The sequence below is a fragment of the Gymnoscopelus braueri genome (assembly GCF_963280865.1).
Source record: "Gymnoscopelus braueri genome assembly, chromosome: 20".
Lineage (NCBI taxonomy): Eukaryota > Metazoa > Chordata > Actinopteri > Myctophiformes > Myctophidae > Gymnoscopelus > Gymnoscopelus braueri.
The window spans coordinates 1,382,838-1,407,604 of NC_137622.1; the positions used below are offsets into that span (position 1 = coordinate 1,382,838).

The 24,767-nt window shown below is 41.1% G+C and overlaps 1 protein-coding gene across 1 annotated transcript; it reads right to left on the reverse strand.

Annotated features, from left to right (window-relative positions):
- Positions 1–326: 326 nt before the first annotated feature.
- Positions 327–24,451, reverse strand: mtnr1c (melatonin receptor 1C). The gene is made up of 2 exons (XM_080416386.1): positions 23,749–24,451; positions 327–3,270 (listed from the first exon to the last, which is right to left on the reverse strand). The coding sequence occupies exons 1-2, from the start codon at positions 23,954–23,956 to the stop codon at positions 2,405–2,407; spliced, it is 1,074 nt and encodes a 357-aa protein (XP_080272512.1). The 5' UTR covers positions 23,957–24,451; the 3' UTR covers positions 327–2,404.
- Between the last annotated feature and the right edge of the window lie 316 nt (positions 24,452–24,767).

Below are 24,767 nucleotides of genomic sequence, written 5' to 3' on the forward strand. Positions count from 1 at the left end.
CATGTGTGTTGCGGTAAAATGCACTTGTTTAATTAGGTTGCCTATTGTGTGTGTGTGTGTGTGAGAGTGTGTGTGTGTGTGTGTGTGTGTGTGTGTGTGTGTGTGTGTGTGTGTGTTATATATATATATATATATATATATATAACACACACACACACACACACACACACACACACACACACACACACACACACGCACGCACGCACGCACACACACACACACACACACACACACGCTAACGCACACACATATACAGTATATATATTTTATTATTGTTTGTCACTGAAGACTTTGGCCTGGCATCTATAAATCCTTGGTAACTAAGCCTGGCATTGCAGGTGTGAATGTTGGCAATGATGGAGACAGAACAAGGAAATGGCAACGGTATCATGACGTCAATGCATTTGTGTGTCAACAGGTTATCATCTTCCTCATTACATGTTATTTGTACACGGCGAGTCCCTCTTTCTTGTGTGTGAGAGAGTTCACAACATGGGAAAATACATTAAAACAAATTGGTGTGCTGCTCAAATATGAAGATATTTTATTACTTTTTAATTCATGTGTTCGTGGGATTTTCTTTTAGCAGTTGTCACACTTTCTTTTAGCAGAGGTCAGGAAAAAAAGTACTCGACCAGAGTCAACTATATTACACTGTATCACCCGTTCACTCACACACACGCACACACGCACATGCACACACAAATTATAACTTTTTATATAATTAATCATTAATAATTTTCCTTTCTTTTAGTACCAATTAGTGAGAGTGCAGAGCTCTAAAGATGACGGTCGGTTCAAAAAACACTTTGATCCAGTTGAGTGTAAGGAGGGATTTCTAGACAATGCTTTTAGAGATTTGAGACTCTTGTCTTGTTTCTCATAGCGTGAAGAAACAATGAAGCCCCTTTCCCACTGGACAAAACCCCCACTAACATCTAACAACTAACATCTTGCTTCCCACTGTCTTTAGTGGGAACGGTTACAATCAGTGGTGGACAGTGTCAGTAACAAAGTACATTACTTAGTACTGTACTTAATATTTTTGTTTTGAGTATCTGTACTTCACTTGAGTAAAAGCTTTATTTCAAAAGTAGTGAAAATAGCTGATCTACAAGCTCACACAGCATCACGATCGGTGCAACACATTGTGAACATGTAGGATTTTCGGAAGGAAGTTTCTGGAAAATCTTAGCATTTTGGGGGAAAATGTCTAAATCTCAATACAGCAATACAGTTCATATTAAAAAGAAAATGTATTCTTAATTTGTACTTTTGTACATTTATTTTTGTAAAAAAAACAAGTACTCCGGTAGCCTACTTTAGCTTAAGTACAAATGTGACAGAGCAACTGATAATTGAGTAATATTTCATCAGGAGTACTAAAGTACTGCTGAAGATGTGTTCAGTGTCCAAAGATTTGTCTCTATATATAGCCTGTCTACTCTGGTTGCACTGTGACGATGTAATGTATGTAGATATCTCTTATTTAAATGTTTTCTTTTTTCTTTCCTGGAAAACAACTAAATGATGGAGCTTGCGCGAAAACAGATTTCACCCACTGATTTACACCTGCAAAATGTGACAAATAAGTCTGATTCCGTTTCTGTAATCAGAATCCTTTATTATAAATCCCGTCCCCCCCATTGCCCTGTGCCTTTTCCTACTTGTGCACAACGCCAAAACATTGTCATCACATGTCACAGACAGAGAGAGAGAGAGAGAGAGAGAGAGAGAGAGAGAGAGAGAGAGAGAGAGAGAGAGAGAGAGAGACGGAGGGAGGTAGACAATGTACAGTATGTGTATTAGAGAAAGAGGAAGAAAAACAGTAGGGACGATGTACAACTGGTAATCACATGGCCGCGCTACTCTTTCATGGCTCTAGGTTAGCGGTTCACAATCTTTTCTGGATCAGGGCCCACTTGAAAATCTTGAAAGTGTTCGCGGCCCACCCATCTGACCACTTAACTGACCAATATCGTCCCCGCCTACAGGTTGGGAATCACTGCTCTAGGTAGAAATTTAGGGGGCTGCCCTTTTGTCGGACGGCCCAATATTTCAATGTTCCAACAGTCCACAAAATGTTAGGTTGTGTGGTGTTAGGGTTAGGCTTAGTTATAATGCGTGCCATCGGACCAACAGTACTTTGGAACAATGGGCCATCCAACTAATGGCTTGGCACAGAAATGTAACTGCACAAATGTATGCGTTTATTATTTGGGCAGGTCTACAGGTAGAGAGTTGCACTCTACTGAGCGTACCTTTCTAGTTACAGCTTTGCAGACAGAAAGTGACTCACAAAAAGGCACAGGGTGAATCGTCATATACAAATACACACAAAGTATAAAACGTTTCAGATGGCTACATTTCTCCACTTGGCAACCTCTTCCTCTTCAAACACGTGTCACACGTTTAGCTCAGCTATATTGTTATTAGTCGGAGCTGGTGACGGCTGGCTCTTCAGGCCCTCCGTGGCACATCGTGACGTCTCCACGATGAGCAAACGAGGGATGCACAGGGCCAGGAGGAGAGTCTTGTACTCCTTACGGAAGTTCTGGTTCAGGAGTCCGTATATGACCGCGTTGAGGCAACTGTTGAAGTACGCCATGAAGTAGCTTGTGACAAAGAGCCACTCGGGTATGTTGGGCGCCACCTGAACAGGGTTGATGGCCACAGCCAGGCCGATTAGGTTCAGCGGAGCCCAGCACACGGCGAACAACACAAACACTATGAACATGGTGAGAAAGTTCCGTAGGTCGCTAATTTTCACTTTGGTCCTTTGCTCCGGCTTGACCCGATGCTTCACCTGAATGACCAGCACCCATATCCTCAGGTAGCAGTAGGACACCACCAGCAGCGGGATGCAGAAGTGGATGACCACCACAGAGATGGTGTAGTAGGAGCTGACCGTCTGGGCGAAGGTGCAGGAGTAGATGCGCGGGTCGTACTGCAGCGAGCCCACAAAGAAGTTGGGCACGGTGGCGATGGCCGTCATCAGCCAGGTGAGCCCCAGGTAGCAGCAGGTGTTCCTCTGGCTGTACAGGCGGTCGTAGTGCAGGCTGTGGCAGATGTAGCAGTAGCGGTTTATGGCGATGGCCGTGATGTTGAAGATGGAGCCAATCACGCTAAGGCCCATGATGAAGCCGCTGGCCTGGCAGTGCAGGTCGCCCATGGTCCAGTCGTTGTTGAAGATGGCCGTGAGGACCAGAGGGTAAGGGTACACCGCCACCACCAAATCTGCCACCGAGAGGCTCACCACAAAGATGTTTCCTGAAAACGACAAAGATCAGATAATAATAATGATAAAATAATCTATCTATAAATGCGTGAAATCTCTGCGTGCATGTTATTGAAACTGTCCTTTGCGTATGACTGATCGATTTCAAGTTTATGGAATGCACAGAAGTCTATAGCTCCTTGTAACTATTTCCAGTTTACATGAACCATGTGACGGGCACAGTTTCTGTTATGTTCTGTTTGCATGGACAGTTGTGGGGATGACTGATTCATCCTCTGTGCATCGGTTACCTCCAATGCACAACAGGTGCGTAATCAAACCTATGTAGCTCTGTGTCCAATTACCGTAATTTTCTTTCAGCTCCTGCTTTACCTCTATAAATGGATGTGGGTACATGAAAAGTGCTGGAACACCAGCCATAGAGGTGGCGAGGGGCAACGATTAGTTACCTTTTAAGGACGTGCGGACAGCCTGTCTGTAAATACGGCTCACTTTCCTAAATGGCGGTGATCTCATTTTGGAATCAGAGTCAGCTATTTGACTTCTGGCTAGCTATTTTCTAAAACAGTGGTTCTCAAACGTTTTCGTGTCAAGGACCCCCAAATTGATATGTAATTGACCGCGGACCCCCAATCTGAAAAGGGACCCCCAGAAGAGAAGATTCTCAAAAGTATTCAAAATGTTCCAAACATTCTCAAGATTAAAAAATAAAAGTTCAAAAATAGCAGATGTACAAGCTCAGCTTGTATATCTTTATCCGTATAAAATATGTCTAAAGTGGTTAAAATGATTGTGAGGCTGTATTAACACATTTTAGCTGGGGACCTCCTGGAACTCCCCCAAGGACCCCTGAGGGTCCCCAGACCCCACTTTGAGAACCACTGCACTATAACAGCAGTCAATTAATGAACAGATACTAATTGTCAAGTCGGTACACTGTATGATTATTTATTAGCACTGTTCATTTCTATTTTAAAAAATCTATTTTAAAATGTCCTGCTGCCCTCAGGTAAAGTGCATTACAATATATCAAAACTGAACATGAGTGATTTCAGTGTCTGATGATGTCCAGATAACTTCCTGCCTTCCGATGGCAGTGAATGACACTGGATCTTCTCACAAGACATGAATCATACAAATAACTTTTGACGTTGTTACAATGTAACTGCACTGGGTTGGGGAGAGTAAACTATAAATCCATTTTAGAGTTCTGGCCCAGGCATACAATAAAAAGGTGGAAGTTGATGCAATGAAAAAGAATATGCATCCAGTGTTTACTGAGTTTACTGTGTTTACTGAGAATTGTGACCCATGACATCTACTGTTTCATGGTAGCATTGATAGATGATATATTTATATGTGCTTTTCAAAACAGAGTTACAAAGTGCTTTACAATATCAAGATGAAATACAGCCATAAGGCACAAACAACAATAGTCAATAAAGATTCAAATGGTAAAATAAAAAACATTTAAAAAACAAACAATAAAAGCAGTCAACAATTTGAGAAAGACATAACAATGTGCAAGGAAATAAATGAGGATGCAATCAAATCTAAGAAAATCTCTGCATGATTTTTTTAATTGACACAACTTCCTCAAGTGAAGATGGAAAAAGCCAAAGCATCATTTGAAAGGAAAACAGGAGGACCAGCTGTGGTAGCTGGATCAACCAGGGGTGGAAAGTAACTAAGTACATGTACTCAAGTAGTGTAAAAATTTGAGTTTTTTTCAAATTAGTTTTGATACATTTTACTCCACTGCAATTATTTAAAAACTTTAGTTAGAAGTTAATTTGTATTTGTATTGTATTTAAATTATTATAATACAAAACATATATAAAACGTAGGGTAGGCTAAGTGATATTATTTTTGTTAAAATAAGTGTTCAATATTCTGATAGTAATCATTGATATAGAGTGTTTGTTCACTAACATGAGTTTCCATGTCTCTCCAGCTCGTTATTAAACAGAAAATGCATGTTCAGGTTGGGATACCAATTTGATCCAACAAGGAGAGAGAAATCACAGATTAAACGAGTGAAATTGGAAGTGATGACACAAAGAAATTAGCAAAAAGAATTGGAACTGGAACACTACAAAATAAAACTGAAGCTAATGAATGGGTACTCTCTTCTGATTAGCTGAAATTGAGACCCCTGTTACTGAACAAACACTCTATATAGCAATGATTACTATCAGAATATACTGCTTGAACTTTTATTTATTTGTATATTTTTTGGGGGGCTTTTTCTGCCTTGTCCACAGTGAAGAGAGACAGGAAACGGAGAGAGAATCGGGGAGTGACGTGAAGCAAAGGTCCGCCGGGATCGGGAATTGAACTCCGGACTCGCTGTCAGGCATTAGAGCAGCGGTGTCAAACTCATTTCGGGGTAAGGGCCACATTGGCACATGTTCACAGCTGTCACTTGGCTTTGTTTTCTCAGTCACTGCTATAACTACAGTAGCCTATATCACGTTACAAATTGTGTTTGTCAAGTGATTAAGGAATGTACCACATATGCTCTAATGATTAGAGCATATGTGGTACATTCCTTCATCACTTGACTATAATAGTAAAAAAAAACGTTCTCATTTTCCCATACTGTATCTGCTGGCCTAGGTCCCTTTGTTTTTATGGAGGGTTTTCCCCAGAGGGGGGCGAGAGGAACAGCCTAGGACCTCATGGGCTCTGTGCCCATGCATAGGATCCCACTCTAACAGACCTCTGATCCGATGGGGAGACACGTGTCCTATGGGGAGACAGACACGGAGCCCCCCAGATACCATGGGTTCCTATAGGCCACCTGGGGTAGGAAGCTCAAATTGTGGCACCGTTATAGGTAAATAAACAGGCTTTCCAATTGCCAACAGAGAAATAATCTGCCAAGCACACATTTCCGAAACACATTTCTAAACATTGTGGTATTACTTTTACTTCAAAGATCAAAGTACTTCTTCCACCACTGGGGTCAACTAGCAGATATGAGGGATGTGATTGTTATCAGTCCATCTGTTATAAACATGAGATAAACACATGGCCTTTTGGCTCAGTAAGCACTAAGCAGCACTATGTTTGATGATATGAGTCCCCACTCCCCAGAGCATATTTTATCTTAATCCAGCCCAAAATTTATGTTGGGAAAATAAAAGGAGACCCCTCGAGGGGGACGAAATTCACGCTCGCTAGTCACTACTGTATGTCATAGGTTGAGAGGAAATCTTAATGTTATGCACACTGAAGGCGTCCCAGGTCATGGTTATGCTGCGTTTACACAGCTACAAAGCTACAGGCTACAATTCATTTTCAAAGGAAGCTACTGAGATGAAGATGTTGTGGAGTCAGTGAAAGAAGCAAGTATCGAAAAATACAAATACCGGTACTCAAGTAAAGTGCAGAAACTAAAAAAATATACTTAAGTACAGTACTCAAGTAAATGTACTTTTGTGACTGTCCACTGACCTAACTGCACATAACTCTTCAAGCCGGGGCCCTCTGTAATTGATAGAAAAAGAACGGTGAATCTGCTAAGAAACAGGAAGCACTCAGCCAATTCTGGATTAAATTTAGCATCCATTCCTCGTCAGCCATAGCCTGTCCCCCAAAAAACTGGCCAGATAATACTTTTAACACACTAAATATAGCTTTATTCAACATCAAGCCTTTGGCAGGAAAAAACTATCGCTTGAATCAATGATTTCCTCCTGCTTGTCTTGATATTCTGCCAACAGGCTTTTTCAAAAATGTTTCAAATTGCATGGCCTCAGATCTTCTACAAAGTGTCAACACATCATCTCTTCTCTCAGGTTGTTTCCCACACAGGCACAGGACCTGAACACTGCAGTCATCAAGCCACTCTTGAAAAAAAGAACAATTAACATGTCACTAATTAACAAATATAGGCCCATATCAATAACTTATTGGCACTAAACAATGGCTTAGATATCGCACAGTCAGGATTTTGACCACAATTTACAATTTAGGCATTTAGCAGACACTTAATCTAGAACGATTTACAGTAAGCAAGGTCAACACAAGGTTATACATCAAATGCATAGAAATAGTAATCTAGGATCATAGGTAAACCAAGAACCTATCATCAGTCTAACAGTAGAATATTTTAGTTTTTAAATGATAATCTGTACATTGAAACTATACACACTAGGATGCCAGGTCAGCAATGTCCTGGCATCAGTCTACATAACATGCTATCTAAATTACATTTTAGCCTTTGCATAAGTCTGCAAGGTCATCGAGGCTAGGGCAAGTGCTACGGGCTAAGGTGGAATCTGAAGAGGTGAGTCTTCAGATTACACCTGTTTACATCAGATTACACTGAGACTGCTTTTGTTAATGTCTTCAATGACATCCACTTATCTCAGACAGTGGCAAAATGTCAGTCTTAGTATTGTTAGATTTCAGTGCTGCATTCAAGGTTTACAGGTACAAGAAGCGACCAGCTTCGACACACAACATACAGTATTACTAGACTGACTAGAAAACTGGGTGGGACTTTAAACTTGTTTGAATCATACTTAAAGCACAGGAACTACCTTGTGTGTTTATTGGTAATTAAACATCTGAGTGGACAAAAAAATGGAATGGACAGAATAGAGCTCTGTAAGGCTCCATTATGGGGCTTATTCAATAATGCATAATAGTACATGATGCCACTGGCTCAGATTTTGGAAAACAACACTAAACATTGAACAAATCAATGATTGGATGCATTAAACCTTATACACTTCGGCGTACAATAAATAACAACAAATGCAGATATGGTAGATCTGATACTTCTTTAAATAAATATATCTATAATACATTGAAACATTTTGAAAGTTCGCCCAAAATAGGGATGCCAGAGTTAATGTGTTTAAATACAAATGTACTCCAGGAGCGGACATGGATGAAAGGCACAGTTTCAAGACACCTTACTAATACATGCCTTGTCCATAATCTGCTGAGAGCACAGTTGAAGAACAATTAAGAACAATATCCTATAAATACGTGAAATCTCTGTCCGTGTTTGCGCGTGTCTGTCGTTCACGTATCTAAAGAACCGTACAACCAACTGACTTCAAACTCGGCGAGTGGTTGGCGGTTGTCCAGAACCGCCAATCCAACCGCTATATATGTCCATATATGGGACCGACTGACTTCACAGTTGTTGCTTGCATCGGCGAGGACCTGAGGGAGTGTGGTGCCCGGCGTCGAGTCGGTTGGATAGGCAGCTGTCCAGAACCGCCGATCCGACCGATACGCCCATATATAGGCATACTGTATATGGAGCTCTGTTTGTCTAGAACCAAGAGGGATAAGTGAAGCATGGCTCTCCTGGTGGCCGACTCTGGAAGTGCAGCTTACCACGACTGGGGCCAGATACATGAATGAGCGAAAACGGTTTCGACCAATGGACTCGACTCACAAGCTTGTGCACGAGCTTGTGCATGGAGGTGACACTACTGCGCATGCAGGACGACACGAAACGACGCGGATGAGCCCCACGGCGTCACCTTCAACAAACACGGAAGAAGGGGAAAAAAAGGGAGTATGAGCTGGGTGAGCAACTCCATAGAAGTGAATGGATGGGGATTTCCGGTTATCGCTCTATTTCTTTTATAACTCTATGTCCAGAACTTCTACTGTATAATAAGAAATTCTATAATTCTTTGCAATGGGTACATCTTCAGCATCAGAGTGTATTTGTGAAGCCCACAGTATCTGGCCATGTGCCCAGGCACGGACTGGCACAGAAAATCGGCCCATAGCGGGGGTCGGCCGTGCGCGGAGCGCCCGGGCGCCGAAAAATTGTGGTTAATTGGCAAAAAAATTCTTGAAATTTGTTTTTTTGGTGACTTTATTTCGGTTTTAATGTTGGCCGCGGCCCCAGACTGCCCAGCCCTTCTGGCATCTGCCAGAAGTGCCAGACCGTCCAATCCGGGCCTGCATGTGCCGTGCATAATTGTCATTGTGCACGACTTTACTTTCACCCCGACATCATACATCTGTATACTATATCGCTAAAAGTTGAAATATGGATGTAATAAGGTTTCTCCCCAATAGCAACGATATACTGACTGTATGTGCTGCACATCATGCAGCGGTGTACAGTTCTCTATGGCTGACACATCTCACTCCCTTCATCAACACAATGAGGTGTTAATGATCATTCTGTTCAGTGAAGTATGCCTCTTTGTGTAATAAATGTACTTTTATTAAAACAATCCATTACCTCTCTCTATTTCATTAATCAACTTGACCACCTGCCTACCTGCTGCTGCAAGTAACGCCTCGACTGATGCATTCAAAAGATCGGCTCTTGACGCATAAAACTGCTGAAAATACACAGAACAGAGGGGGATTCTACACCGGGATCCTAGAATAGATATTTGCGAATCAAATGGAATGCTCTGGTTGCTCTCTCATGTTCAGGGTTTGATGTGTATAAACAAAAACAAAACACGGAAAGAGATTTTCTTAACCACTCAAGTCTTATATACTTCTTCATGCAACAAATAGCAAAAATAGCCAATCTACAAGCTCATAACGCGTCACAATGCGATGCGTTGTGAGCCATTGTGGCTATTTTCATAGAAACAGAAACACACATAGCCTACCCACAAGCCGGGGGGGCGAGGGGGGGGGGGAACACTCACATGTTGACCCTGAGCAGTAGTGATGTGCGGGCCGACCCGTAACCCGCGGGTCCCGCGGGTCAACCCGCGGCGCGGTGGTCGAGTCAGGATTTCAGAGGCAATTATGCGGGCTGCGGGTGAGCGGGTCAGCCGCTCTCACACGCAAAAAAAAACAAAACAACCTATTTTGAACAACATGCTTGTTTATTTAGCCCATGACAATGCTACTGTAGACATTTAAAGCGACTTTGGGTACTTAAAAGAGCGCTATATAAATCTGAACTATTATGAATGTGGTTATCTTTTTTTTCCCACCATGGGTCGCGGGGCGGGTTGAGCCATAGATTTATATATGGGTTCGCGGGGCGGGTTGAGGCGGGTTGGGTTCCGTGGCGGGGCGGGGCGGGTCATGAAAAAACCCGACCCGCACATCACTAGCGGGTTGGGTTCCGTGGCGGGGCGGGTCATGAAAAAACCCGACCCCAGGTTACAGAGTTCGGATTGGTTGCTGCTGGTCATGCGGCCCCTAATCAAAACTGTCATAAAAACGTTGGTTGCTCTGATGCAATTGGCATTTACTGATCACATGCTCTGACCCAGAAGAATACATCTAGTGAACTCTGCTAACAGATGATCCTCTCTGTGAAAGGCTATCTAGACTAGGGAGCTGAGAGGTCGTCATATGATGTTACAGCAGGTTTGAACAGTGTGAGAAAATGTTCAAATTTGCATAATTCGCTACAGGGTCATCAGTAGCTGTTTTCCACTTCAAGAACTATGTTAAAATGATAAATTCTGAGGGGGGGGGGGGGCTTGAAATGATAAATAATTGAGAAAATAGCAGATCTTCAACGTGCGTTGCAAGCTTGTAGATCAGAAATTCTATTTTATGACATATACTATTTTATGACAATTATAAAATGACCATTATAATTAGAACCTCCCCCTTCAGGGAGGTTCTAATTATAATGGAAATGTAAACAACAACAACAAAAAATGGGCCTTAATTATGCCCATAGCTAGCAGAAAATGATAACCTCTTGCAGCCAGTCATTATAATTATTTCAACTGCATCTCTACTGATTAACAATTAAAAAGAAAACGTAAGAAATGTTCACTGAAAACAGCTGTATTTGATTTCATTTGATTTGATGAAGAATTTAAAAGCACAACAAGTCAAAGTATTATGACATCAGTGGTAGATTGTATTAGTAACTAAGTACATTTACTCGAGGACATTTTCAACCTGTCTTCATATAATTGGTCCTCCCTAATGCTCATTACATGGTACCATTCTGAAGCAGGACTGATGTCACTGGTAGGCGGGTTTCTGAACTGTCCATATACACAGTCCAAGTAGCCAAAATGTTACCCTATTATAATGAGCATTAGTGAGGACCAATTATATGAAGACACGTTGAAAATAGGCGAAGGCGTCCTTTAAGTACAATTAGGTACTTTTACTTTACTCGAGTAATTCAATTCCTTGATATTTTAAATAATTCTACTCCACTACATCTAGAGGCACTTTTAATATGCAGCAGGTTGCTCCCAGGAGATCCCAGGAAAAAGGAGCGTCTTGTTACTTTACCTTTAACACGAGGAGCACTGCAAGACATGCTGCTTGCTCTTGTGTTGCAATTATGTTGCTTCCAACAATATCAGTTTGACAGTTCTTATATTCTGGGGCCTTTTTGTGAATTATATCAAATATATTATTAAGTTTCAGTTGTTTAACTCGATCTTCATCCGGTAATAATTGAATTTCCTTCATTTCTACCAGTACTGTATGTGTGTCCTGGGAGGACATCTGATAACATTATTCTGCACTACCTGCGTTTGGTTTTTCAACTTTAGGGAAAGCTGGCCCATTAATGGTGGCACTGAATTAATAAGGCAACCATAAAGGTTTCTTAAAAGAGCCCTTTTAGGATTTTACCAGTGGATTTTACCTTCCTATCTGGACCTTTTGTGTTTTTGTTTAGTTGTTTTTTTTGTGTTTTTTTTGTTTACCTCATGTGGACTATGTCACTAGCACATAAAACGTTAGCACATTAAAAAGTATGTACCTCACGTACTGAACCTGCTGCTATCTGTTTTAACCTGCACCTTATGTCTAACCTTAGTGTACGTACCTGCTACTTGTTGCACCTTATGTCTAACCTCATGAACTGTACATAGCGCTACTTTTGATGCATATGTATACTGTAAATGTATATATGTTATAATTTCGTTTGACCTGCTTCGTTGCTATGTTTTCTCCTTGCTCTCCTTTTCTCTCTGACCAACATTTTCCTGAAAACTAAGAATGATGAATTTAAAAAAAAACAAGGGATTCTATTTCAGCATGCTAACTTTACAGGAAGAAAAACGCTGTAGTTTCTATTAGCTTGGAATCCCCACTGATGATGCCATTGGTAGACAGGTTTTTGAACCGTCACTGCCCAGAAATAGCCAGAAATGGTGCCATCTTATAATGAGCATTAATGAGGACCAATTATATAAAGATTGTTCAAATAAATATTAAATAATAAATCAATAAATATATAGTGTCACAATATATAACACATTTTTTATTTTAGATAAGATTAGCTGCATTTCCTCCCCAGGGGACAGGGAGGCAAAAAAAAAGGATGGATTTATAAATGAATAGGCATCAATGAGAGCGTTTCCATTGGACCTCTGGCATACAAGGTGCAATGGTGAGTGAGAAACCTGCATGCAGCCTGTGACACAGCTCAGGGCACTGTGGTACACCATATCTAACCAGATCAAGCATTTTGGCAGAGGCTTGCATGCAAATCAGATCACCATAATCCAGTAAGGGAAGGAATGTAGCCTCAACCTGTTTTTTCTTTCCCTTCGCGACAAAGGAAAAGCACCATTTAAAAAATAAAATCCTTGCTTGAGCGTGACCTTCTTTACTAAGTTTTTATGCTAAATGGTCATCAATTAAAACACCTACGTACTTGCACTGTGACGCTAGTTCAATTTGACAGCCCTGCAAGGTTACCGTGCCAGAAGGAGAAGCCGATGTCTTATTACAGGAATTGGAGAACAACAACAACAACAACAACAACAACAACAACTAAAAGGAGTTTGGTAGCCATTAGATTACGTGTTAAAACAGTCTATTGGACATGACACAGCTAACACAGACCAGAGAGAAGTGAAGGTGAACATGCATTCAAGACGATTTTTCCTGGTGGTTCAGCCAGCTAGCTACACACTGTACACACAGACCATACTGTATGCTCCAAGTGAGCGTGAGGTCCTGGGTTCCAATCTGACTCCCGTCTCGCCAGGGTTATAGTTGATGAAATAATGAAAACTAGAAAACATCTTAGTTAACTGAAATAAAAACAAGGCTTTACAAAAAAATATATAACTAATGGAAACTGTATTTAAAAATATCCCCACAAGCTCACAACACAAAAGAAAGTCACAATAAGGTTGAAATAGAAGTGAAGTACAGTCAGTACAGTAGGCCTACAGTATGTATGTACAACTAGCAACCAGAGGTGTGAAGTAACTAAGTACATGTATTGTCCTTATGAATAATGTTTAGTTATACTTTTACTTTACTTGAGTATTTCCAATTTTAAATACTTTATACTTCTACTTCACTACATCTCAGAGGCAAATATTGTACATCTACTCCATTGCAATTTGCAAACTTTAGTTACTGGTTACTTTATAGAGTTAGATTTTTATCCATGCATTAACCAATTAAGTCCTATTTTATACTTTGGCCGTTTCAAAATAGCCAATCCACAAGCGCTGCAAAGCGACACGTTGTGAGCTTGTAGATCGGCTATTTTCAAATGCTAAGAATGTCATTTAGATGTTTAGACAGATTCTAGGTTCATTGTTTACCTGGTATCCTAGTTTCTTGAGGCACCACACTGTTCTCTCTGGATTCTATGCATGTGATTATTTACCTTGCTTATTGTCATTCTGGATAAAAGCATCTGCCTGTCTAAATTGTAAATTGAAGAATTGCCTTGGTGGCCTGACCTCCAGCCCTCAGATGGAAGGAGCAGGACAGGAAGGATACACAGACATCCTGGTTCACAAAGAAAGACAAGAGCTCAGATCAGTCTGGATTCAAAACACTGTGCCGTTGTGGAACCATCACAAGCACAGTACTGACATCCACCTGCCCTCTGATAGCTGGTGGAGAAATACATCCCACATCAGAGACATTCCAGATGCTCCCAGAATGACAAGGTCAGGGTGGGTCATGAAAGCCCCATTCAGATTCAGAATGGACCAGTGTTGATTTCGTCGACTAAAACTATGACAAAAAATGCTCGTTGACTACCTTTTTTCACCGACGAATACTAAATAAAAACTAAATAAAAACTAAGCTACGATGACCAAGACCAAATATATTGACAATTTCGTCAACAAATAAAAACTAGACTAAAATGTTAGTGAGTGACGAGTGGAGAAGAGATCCAGTAGAACTAAAAGACGAGTAATTTTATGTCCTCTGAAAATAGCGGATCTACAAGCTCACAACGCGTCGCGCGCTTGTAGATCGGCTATTTTCAGCATTCAACCAAGTGTAAAATCAGCCATTACGACACCATCAAGGCACAGCCAAAATGCATTTTAGTCGACTAAATCAACTGTAGATTTAGTCGACTAAAATCTTATGATATTTAATCGACTGAAACTAGACAAAAACTACAACATTTCAGATGACTGAAATATTGACTAAAACTAAATGGAATTTTATTCAAAAGACTATGACTAAAACTAAATCAAAATTTGCTGTCAAAATCAACACTGGAATGGACCAGTGCTGTGGTCACACAGAGCACAATAATAGTACAGTACTTGAGTACATGTACTTAGTTACTTTCCACCACTGCCCGCCCGGCTTCCCTCCCCCGAACACGGGCCAATTGTGCTCGTATAGATGCTTGACGAAGCCGGATGCCCCGCGGTGGATTCGAACCCCTAGACTAGACCCCTAGGTTCATAATTATTGTTGAAGATAAATGTTGATCTGGAAAATATTCAGTAACAGTAAATTATATACAGTTATAGTTGAAAATGGGAAGCCTTAGTTTATTTGTAAGCACAGGAAAAGCAAGCAACAGCTGTATATCCTAAGAAATACTGTACATGGGAGGCTGTGATGGGATGTACAACTGAAGGAAAACATAGGATGTTCAGTAGGCTATAGATGTGGTGGGGGGACATTACTGTATGGAGAGAAGCTTCTGGGGTGATCCATAAGCTGTAGTACAGTTGTCTTGTTCCGAGTCTTACTTGTGGCTCCCATCGCATATGACTGTTTCTCACAATGAATATATCATGTTACACAATGTACACTTAGGCATTTTTATGGCAGACTGTAAAATGTGCAGTGCAGTATACAGAGAAAGGGGAAGCCAATTGGCTGTAGTAAAAAAAAAGTACAGAGTGTATAGCGTGAGAGATCGACAATCCTAGAGACAAAGCAAGAGCCTGCTCTGCCCAGTGGATTAGCATTCCTGCAACTTGCACGACTGCGTACCGACTGCCAACGTCAAAGCCAATTCCTGGGGTCGTGTGTTCCTCTGTCTGTCAAAGCCTCTGGCTGCGTTCCATCATTTTCAAACACCTTCGGTAGAAATCTCATCCGCAAAGCTGACTGGCACGGAACACTACTCTTTGATTCATACGGCTACATTTACTCAAGATGAATGGATATTAATGCAAAAACGTGTAGGAGTTTTTGGCATCCGACTGACTATCAATGCGAGGATTATTGCTATAACTGTATATTCCATCTAGTATTACATTTGACTGAAGCCCACTGTGCCACTCAATGAAAATGACTTCTTTTTTTTTAACTAAAAGAACGTAGCATGATGCTTCATTAACCATTATAGTCACAAATCAGTCATTAGTCACACATTTGCCATTAGACTGAGGTAACAACAGTTAATTACTGTAAGGACCCTATCTGACCCTACTGTGTGCATTCTTATTTATTTTATGCTGCACAATGCAAGGCTTTTGTTGAGGGTGTATACTGCCGTATACTTTGATTCATTATTGATGGTTCTTTTGTGTGTGGTGATCTTTTTAAAGCGGTTAGGAGGTGCACGCACATCCAAACATTTCTACGGGTGCTGGATCCGACTAAATAAACTGTGAACAAAAGGAAAAGGTCCGCACACCATCTTGATGCTCCCAACATAATTTAATAAAAGTCAAAAAAACAACAACGTTTCGGCCGATGTGGCCTTCGTCAGGTATACTGAGCGAGAGTGAGGAGACAGGTATATAAAGAGACAAAAGTGGGCAGAATTCACAAATCACTGAGTGAAGGCACCCGGGGACAACGCCCCTATTTGGAATTCACAGTCTGACAGATCCATAGATAAGCCATCATTATTCCTATGTGGCCATCAGGAAAAAAAGTAAAACATTTTGTATACATAATAAGTGTCCATACCCTATACAAAATACCTGTCCACAATGTTTGGAAACAAAGCTCCCTGAGCTATAAACAGAGAGTCAACACAGTCAGATATATACAAAAATGTGAAATGCAATAAAGCAATATTAAAAGGCAAGACTAGTATATATGTTACAGGAATTCCTCAAATAGACCATGAGCAGCCATAGAATTAAGACTCCTTGTAGAAGGCGGCGCTCCTGATTGCCTTCTCTGGGGGGCCGTGTCACCTTTTCAATGCCTACATAACGGAAAGCCTACCTAAATGTTGGTGCTCTTTTTACCCTGCTGTACAGTACTTTCTTTTGCCCTGTAATTTTATATTAACTGTTGCATCTTACATTCCCCTATCGAGATCAATAAAGCTCTCAAGAAAGTCCAAATAATCTTTTAGTAAAGGCAGCACCCAGGATGAATTAGTAGCGAGTCTAGCGACTATACTGTTTGAACTTATGTTCAAGGGGCTGGAGAACCATTTTGTAAGAGGTTACACATTCAATCTGACAAAAGTGATATAGACAGCCGACAGCCCAGCCAAGAATATCGCAATCAAAGTCAAGCTACCAATCAGACGGTCAGACCTGCAGTGTCTGAAAACGTAAACTTCAACAGCCCTGAAAGTAATCAGAACGTCGGGAGGCAGAGCAGCGCTTTGGCCAAGAACGTTCCACATGAGAGCACAAATCATAACAACTATGAGAGCTAAGAACATTTATGGAGCATAATTTTTGCCTAGATGACAGGACGCCACTTAAAAGGAATTGTGTTGTTAAATGTTATTCTTTTCGTGGAATGCTATTTCAGATTTATTCCACTTAAGTTTACACACGCCATTAATTGCAGGCTGTTTGTAATAATTAAAGATTCTGATCTTTGGCTTGTGGGACTTCACTGCTTATCACATCAGAAGGTGACATCACTGACATGTTTATCTAGCGTTGAATCAAAGTGGAGTAGAAGATAAGTAGAAGACACTCCCTTAATCATGCGGAAATCACAAACTGTCCTGGATTGTGTGCCGAGCAGCTGCAAACTACTCTACACAACATATGGCGTCCATCAACATTCCCCAGAGAGAAAAATGTACTTAAGTACAGTACTCAAGTAAACTTCATTACTGTAATGTGTATGAGGGCCTACTGTAGCCTACATGTAGTGGAGTAGAGAGGAAATAGAAATTCGGCGAATATAGCTATAGCTAGGAAATATACTGAATTACCCGATTACAAAAACAAATTCGTTTTTTCACTCAGTGTAAATAAAGTTGTTTGATTGTTAGTTGTTATTGTCTGTGAGCACATAACCACCACTGACCTCATAAACTCATTTATATACAGGACCTGCAAGGTTCATACTTGGTTAACCACATGGACCCTAGCATCCCTTTTCTGGGCATGTCATAGTAGGCGAACATGCTGCAAAAACAGCCGATGTACAGCATGCGCTATTTTAGGCAAAGAGATTTGGTGTAGAGGGGGAAAAAGGAGGGGAACTAGCAAAAGCCCCTGGGGGACCCTGGTCAACAAAGTATACTGTATAGGGTTTTAAATGGTTATACACACACAAAATTGTGAATCTCCTCAGAATAAAATAGATTGTAAAATGGCTGGCAGCAGAACCATTGAATGGCCTCTAGATCAGTGGTTCTCAAACCTTTTCATGTCAAGGATCCCCAAATTAATATTATATACTGTATTTGACCGCGGACCCCATACAAGATTGTGTTGTTAAAACTAAAACAAAATTTCCAAAAACGCCTTCCAAAATCTCTAAGCTCACAACGTGTCGTGATGCAACGCGTTGGGAGCTTGTAGATTGGCTATTTTCAAATAGCCGAGGTATATAATATGTTAAAGTGGTTAAACAAATGTTTATGCTATACCAACTAATTTTGCTGAGGACCCCCTGGAACCCCCTCAAGGGCCCCTGGGGAAGTCCCTGACTCCACTTTGAGAACCACTGTTCCAAAGGCATCCTTAAAGAACAACGACCGACACTATGAGATAACACACATTCATGCCACATTAACGGTATATGCTATACGTAGTGTTATGCTCTACACAGCTTCGGCGTGAGGGTGTCGCAAGAGCAGATCTACAAACAGATCGGCAACGCCCAATTATACTTTGTCATATGACGCCGGGGCTTGTAGATCTGCTGTTTTCGGTGCTCAACATCGTCATATAACAGAGCATTGATGGCATAAATGATGCGTAGCCTGCGGGCTAGTTCAGGCAGAGACACTGGAGAGGTTTACACCCATGCACAGCACTATGTGGGTGATGTGCAGTATGGGACGTGTCAAGGTGACCAAATTGCCGGGCTTATTTAAGCTCACCTCATTCATTGCACTTCCTCTTACTGTCAGTGCCACCAGTGGTGGAAAGTAACTAAGTACATCAGTACTGCACTTAGGCACAATTTTGAGGTATTTGTACTTTACTTGAGTATTTCCAATACTTTCACTTCTACTCCACTACATCTCGGATCCAAATATTGTACTTTTACTCCACTAAAATTATTTGAAAACTTTAGTATCTAGTTACTTTGTGGATTGATTATTATTACAAAACATACATTAACCACTTCAGCCCTATATACATTTTGGCCATTTGAAAATAGCCGCTCTATTTTTTCTATTGAAAATAGCAGATCTACAAGCTCACAATGCATTGGTGAGCTTGTAGATCTGCTATTTTCAAAAGATTTGTATACATTTGAAAACTTGTCAATACTTTTGTACTTTTACTCAAGTACATTTTGAATTCCGGACTTTTACTTGTAGTAACAGAGTATTTTTATATTGCAGTATTGATACTTTTACTTAAGTAAAAAAATTACTTTTTACACCACTGAGTGCCACTAAATGTTGTGTGCTTTGTTTGCTCCCACCACCGCCAGTAGGCTCTGCTTTCCCTAAGGGTTCCGTTTTCCCCTGGGGGAGGGGGGGGGGGGGTTATAGATGTATCTCCCTGTTCTGAAATGGTTGTCTTCTAAAGTGCTGAGCAGGGAGTAAAGTACAGCAGAGCCTGAGCAGAGCATTTCTCAAGCCATTAACGTTCTCAATCTACTTCTGAGTCACTCGACTGAAATTAGGATTAATTAGAGAAAGACAGGCAGTGTGTGGAGCAGAAAATGCTATTCAATGGACAAATTACTCGTACCCTCTTGTGTGGGACCAGTCAACTGTGATGATCTCAATGTATGCGGTATGCCACATAATTGTTCTGAATGTTTCAGTGGGACTGCCAATACATGCTGTGGTGGCTGCTGCCAAACCGGTTTGGCAGCTTTGTTGGTTAACATAGAGAGGACAGTGAGGCACATACAGTACTGTATGTCAGCCATGTTACGTAATGTGATATTGCAATTAAAAGCTGGTTTCTTCTCCAGTTCACTGACCGTACAGCATGCCGGCTGATTACCATGAAGTATCAGCTTCATGTCGGGATCAGCTAGGTTACAATTTTGCCACGACAATTAGTTGCTATGGTCTGAGGCTGTTTAGTGTCTTGTCTAATAGTGATCTATGGGTTCTTCTGTTTTATAACAGTTCATTATTATACTGTACAGTGCAGTAGGCAGTGGTGGACAAAGTACTCAACCCCAGCACTTCGAGTCAAATATTACTCAACTACGAGTGCACGTTGCTCAGTCAAGTACTGGAGTACTTGCCTTTTAAGCATTTTAAGTATTCAAAAGTACATGCTTTTAAACAAGACCAGGAGACCTGGTTCTGCCAGACCCAGACTTCACATGACGTGTCAGCCTATATGCCCATGTATGGACGAAAGGGGGACAGACTTTTATGGCTGGGGCCTAAGGACAAAGTGACCATGCCCATGTATGGAGAAAACAGGTACAAAGCCTCATGTAAGCCAGACCCCCTGGGTCCGGCAAAAATAAATAATTACAAAGTACATTTTCTTTGTAATATCCATGCATTGCTGTATTGAAATACTGAATATTGAATAGAAAAACATTCCAATATTTTCCAGAAAGTAAAAAAAACAAAAACTAGAAGAAGTGCTCCTCGGAGCACAGGTCTCCGCCAGGTCAGGTAGGTTAGTGTGGGCCAGCAATGTTCTGAATTCGCCAATCAGGATGGAATGTGACAAATCGGACGGAATTGTCTGAGATAATGTGTACCGATTCTAATGATGACATCATGTGTCTCGCTAGCCAATCACAGCTGGTGACAGACGGACACACACACACACACGGACGGACGGACGGACAGGGGGTAAAACATACTCTCCTCCATGCCTTCGGCCTGGCGGAGACAAACAAGGGAACCAGGAGACCTGGTACTGCCAGACCCCTAGTGGTTGAAATCTGAATGGCCAGACTTCGCATGACGTGTGTGCAGAGGAAAAGAGGGACAGGACAGGAAAAGAGGGACAGACCGACCGACCGACCGACAAAGCCTCATGTAGGCCGACCCCTTGGGTCTGGCAAAAACATTAGTGGTATTATTATTTTCGCTATCTCACCTGTTTCCTAGGCTGTGTGTTTTCCACTTCCTGTCGATTTCATTGGATATCATTGGTCATCTGACCAGTTTCATTGGATTTCATTGGATCAAATCGACAGGAAGTGGAAAACACACAGCCTAGGAAACAGGGTGGGCGGACGGCTGGACCTCTGACCATATAAGGAGTACCCAATTCAGCTACGCCCAAATATGGAGTGTTGTCTAACCTCAATGTGTCATCATGGCATCAGGCGCAAACAAATCAGTCAGCTCCATATATGGGCAAAAAAGGGGGCATGCCCATATATGGGCATATACTGATGACACCATATATGGGCATAAAACGGACAAGGACGGACAGATAGGTGTGAAGGCGTAGTGTAGTGGCTCGAACTCTAGTATTTGAAATAGGGCTTAAAGGTAGGGTTGCGACATTTTGTGTTATTTCTTGGTTAAAACGATGTTTTTTTTTGGTTAAAAGGTTAAAGCACTATATTCTGATAGTAATCATTGCTACAGAGTGTTTGTTCAGTCACAGGAGTATCCCTGTCTCTCCAGCTCTTTAATTAACAGAAAATACATTTTCAGGTAGGTGGCAAAATGTCAGCCAATCAGGAGAGAGTACCCATTTATCAACATCATTTTTTATAGTGTTTCAGTTGCTAATTTCTTTGTGTCATCACATCCAATTCCACTTGTTTAATCTGTATCCTGTCTGAGTTCTCGACCCTGACTGGATAAAATTGGTATCCCGACCTGAACATGTACTTAATTACTGTCCACCAGTAGACCACAGTATGTCCTGACCTTAGAGTTTCACCTCCTAACAGAGATTAGACCTTCTTTCCTTAGATTAATTTCTTTATTCATTCACACTTTGCCATCTTAATTTTTGTTTTTGTTTTAAGGTGGCAGCAAATGGGTAACAAATGCCAAAGTATGTCCTTTTGGATGAAAATATAGTGAGGGATAAAGGTCACAAAAGGTACAGATGGTTTGTAAACTCACAACGTTGACTGATTTCTCGCTTGTAAATGAAAACACAGTTAATTGTGTAAGATGGCTCGTGTAGGATATCAAAATAGACTTTAATCTCATCTTCAAAATAATACATGTTAATTATAGATGGGGGGTGGGGGGATGGGGCTGTCATGGCAACTGTACAAATAACAACATTTCATTACAGTAAGGACACTCTCTGTCATGGTTATTGTGTGTACTCTTATTATTTCTTTTGTACTGCATACTGTAAGCATTGTTGAGAATGTATGTTGTTGTATATTCTGTTCATTATTTGTGGTGTTACCCTGCTGTATCTTAACTTCTGTGCTGCCTCTGGCGACTGGAGGTCTTATCTTATCTACAAATCTATTTTCACGGGACAGGCTCCTCCTGCCTGATGAAGGGAACAAGGAAGACGGTAAATTAAAAAAATATATATGAATGGCTGTAGAGGAAAAGTTCTTTGTTATTGAAATGTGATTTAAAATGGGCTCTTCATACACTGCACTTTCAAAGTTGCTGAAAGTCAGTGGTTCTCAAAAGTGGGGTGCAGGCGGGACCCTCAGGGTACCTTGGGGTTCCAAATGGACCCTTAATTGGTCTGTAAGGGGGGGGGGGGGGACCTTGAAATTAAAACGTCTGAGAACCACTGGGTTAAATAAAGTAATATGAGAGCCAGGATTTTGCATTGAATCACCCTCTTGGCCACGTAAGCTTGAATGCTCATCTCCTTAGTTTCAGTGTCATGTTTATATTTTGGTTATTACTGTAATAATGAGCTACATGTGCAGCCGCACTGGCCTGGACGCAGGAATGTTGATTTACCTGTGTTGTAAATCCAAGGATGAAGCCAGATGGAGTGTTATTTATAAAGAGATTAGCGTCACATTACACATAAAGTATGTTTCCTTAACCATAATGACAAAGAGAAAGATATAGTCTGTGGAACAGCTGAGGAGATGGGGGGTGGCTAGAACCCATCCCTGAACAGATATAGGCTAAAGTATTTTGGGAAGAGACGTTGGTTTCATTCACTTGTGTTTTAGCTATAGGCTATTAATACTTTAATAGGCCTACTATTTAAAAAAATAGCAGATCTACGAGCTCATAGTGCAGCACGAAGTGACGTGCAATGAGCTTATATCTGCTGTTTTTGAATAGCCAAAGTATGAAAATGATTGTGACACTATATTAACACATTTCTCTGGGGAAAACCTTTTCCCCTGGTACCCCCCCTTCCCCAGCCCCCCCGCCCCCCCACGCACACACACATGATTAAAATGAACAAATAAATGAATCAAAGCAGCATTAGGCCAGTGGTTCTCAAAGTGGGGTCTGGGGACCCCTAGGGGTCCTTCAGTGGTTTCCAGGGGGTCCCCAGCAATATGGTATGTGTTACGGTAGCATCACAATCAGTTTAGCCACTATTAACCTATAGCCTACATCGGCTATATGAAAATAACCGAGATCTACAAGCTCACGATGCAACTTGTTGTGAGCTTGTAGATCTGCTATTTTCCAAAATATCATACAAAATGTGAAGTTTTTATTTATTTTTGCATGCCATTCTAACAACACAAATCTTGAATGGGGGTCCCTGGCAGAAACAATATGTTCAGATGTGGGTCCTCAGCCATTTGAAACTTGCCGATCTACAAGCTCACAATGCATCACTGCAGTGCTATGCATTGTGAGCTTGTAGATCTGCTATTTTCAAAAGATTTTTTAGACATTTTACACATTTGAAAACTTCAGTGAAATGGGGCATTCTGTAATGATTACTTTCTACTTTTGGAACTTCAACATTTTGATACCAATACTTTTGTACTTTCACTCAAGCACATTTTGAATTCGTAACAGAGCACTTCTACATTGCAGTATTGATACTTTTACTTAAAGTTAAAAAACTTTTCCCCACCAACTGAGGATATCATCATCTCACCTGCATTCCTGAGCTTCTTGTTTCTGAACACGGACAGTATGACCAGGACGTTGCCCACGATGTCCACCACTATGGTGAAGATCAGCACGCTGGCCAGCGCCGTGGACACTCCTGGGGGAGCTGCTGTGGCGGCGGAGGAGCTGTCATTCTGCCGGGACAGACAGCGCTGGACGCTCACATTACTGACCGCCTGATCCACGTCCATCATGACATGTCCGATGATCAGAGAGCTGATGCAGCCTCCTCCATGTTGCTTTGTTTAGTTTGTTTTGACTTATTAATTCAACAACTTTATGATGAAGAACTTCATCTTCATGATGATGATGAGTCCTGTTCTGGAACAGTTTTAGACCGGCGAAGTCTTCTTCATCATCTTCCTCTTCTTGCACTAAAAAGTCTGTTACCAGGCAGACCAGGAGGAATGCATTGGCATAGCGACTAAATTGGGGAGAAAAATGGGGTTAAAAAAAATTGTTGGCTACTCTAAATAAGAAAAGGGAAATAAAAAATTCTGACCGCTGCTGACTGTGGGCATAATTCTAAAAAAAAAAGATTGTTGCGGTGAATAAATGATATTAATATCAATAAAGTCAGGGAGGTCATTTTATTCCGTATCGTCGGATCGTCCTTATGAAGCCAAACAGGTCCTCTACTGTCAGCCGCTCCATTCTGACAGAGCAAAGCGTCCAATAGACTACACTAGCCTACTGCATGCGGAATGAAAGCAGATATGGATGGCTCACTTTATGACTCCTGGCTTTAAACACTGGTGTAAAGTAACTAAGTACATTTACTCAAGTACTGTACTTAAGTACAATTTTTTTTTGTTTTTGTTTTTACTTTACTTAGCTACTTACTTACTAGTAATTATTACAAATCATACATTTACCACTTCAGCCCCATACATTTCGGCCATTTGAAAATAGCAGATCTCCATTTTATACATTTGAAAACTTGTGAAATGGGACATTCTGCATAATGAGTAGTAGGCCTACTTTCTACTTTTGGTCTACATTTTG

What these genes read in the sequence shown, in the direction of transcription:
- mtnr1c (XM_080416386.1), bottom strand. Translation starts at nt 23,956, where the DNA reads ATGATGGACGTGGATCAGGCGGTCAGTAATGTGAGCGTCCAGCGCTGT. An exon ending in CAAGAAGCTCAGGAATGCAG is followed by an intron (nt 3,271 to 23,748) that starts GTGAGATGATGA and finishes TGTCGTTTTCAG; the next exon opens with GAAACATCTTTGTGGTGAGC.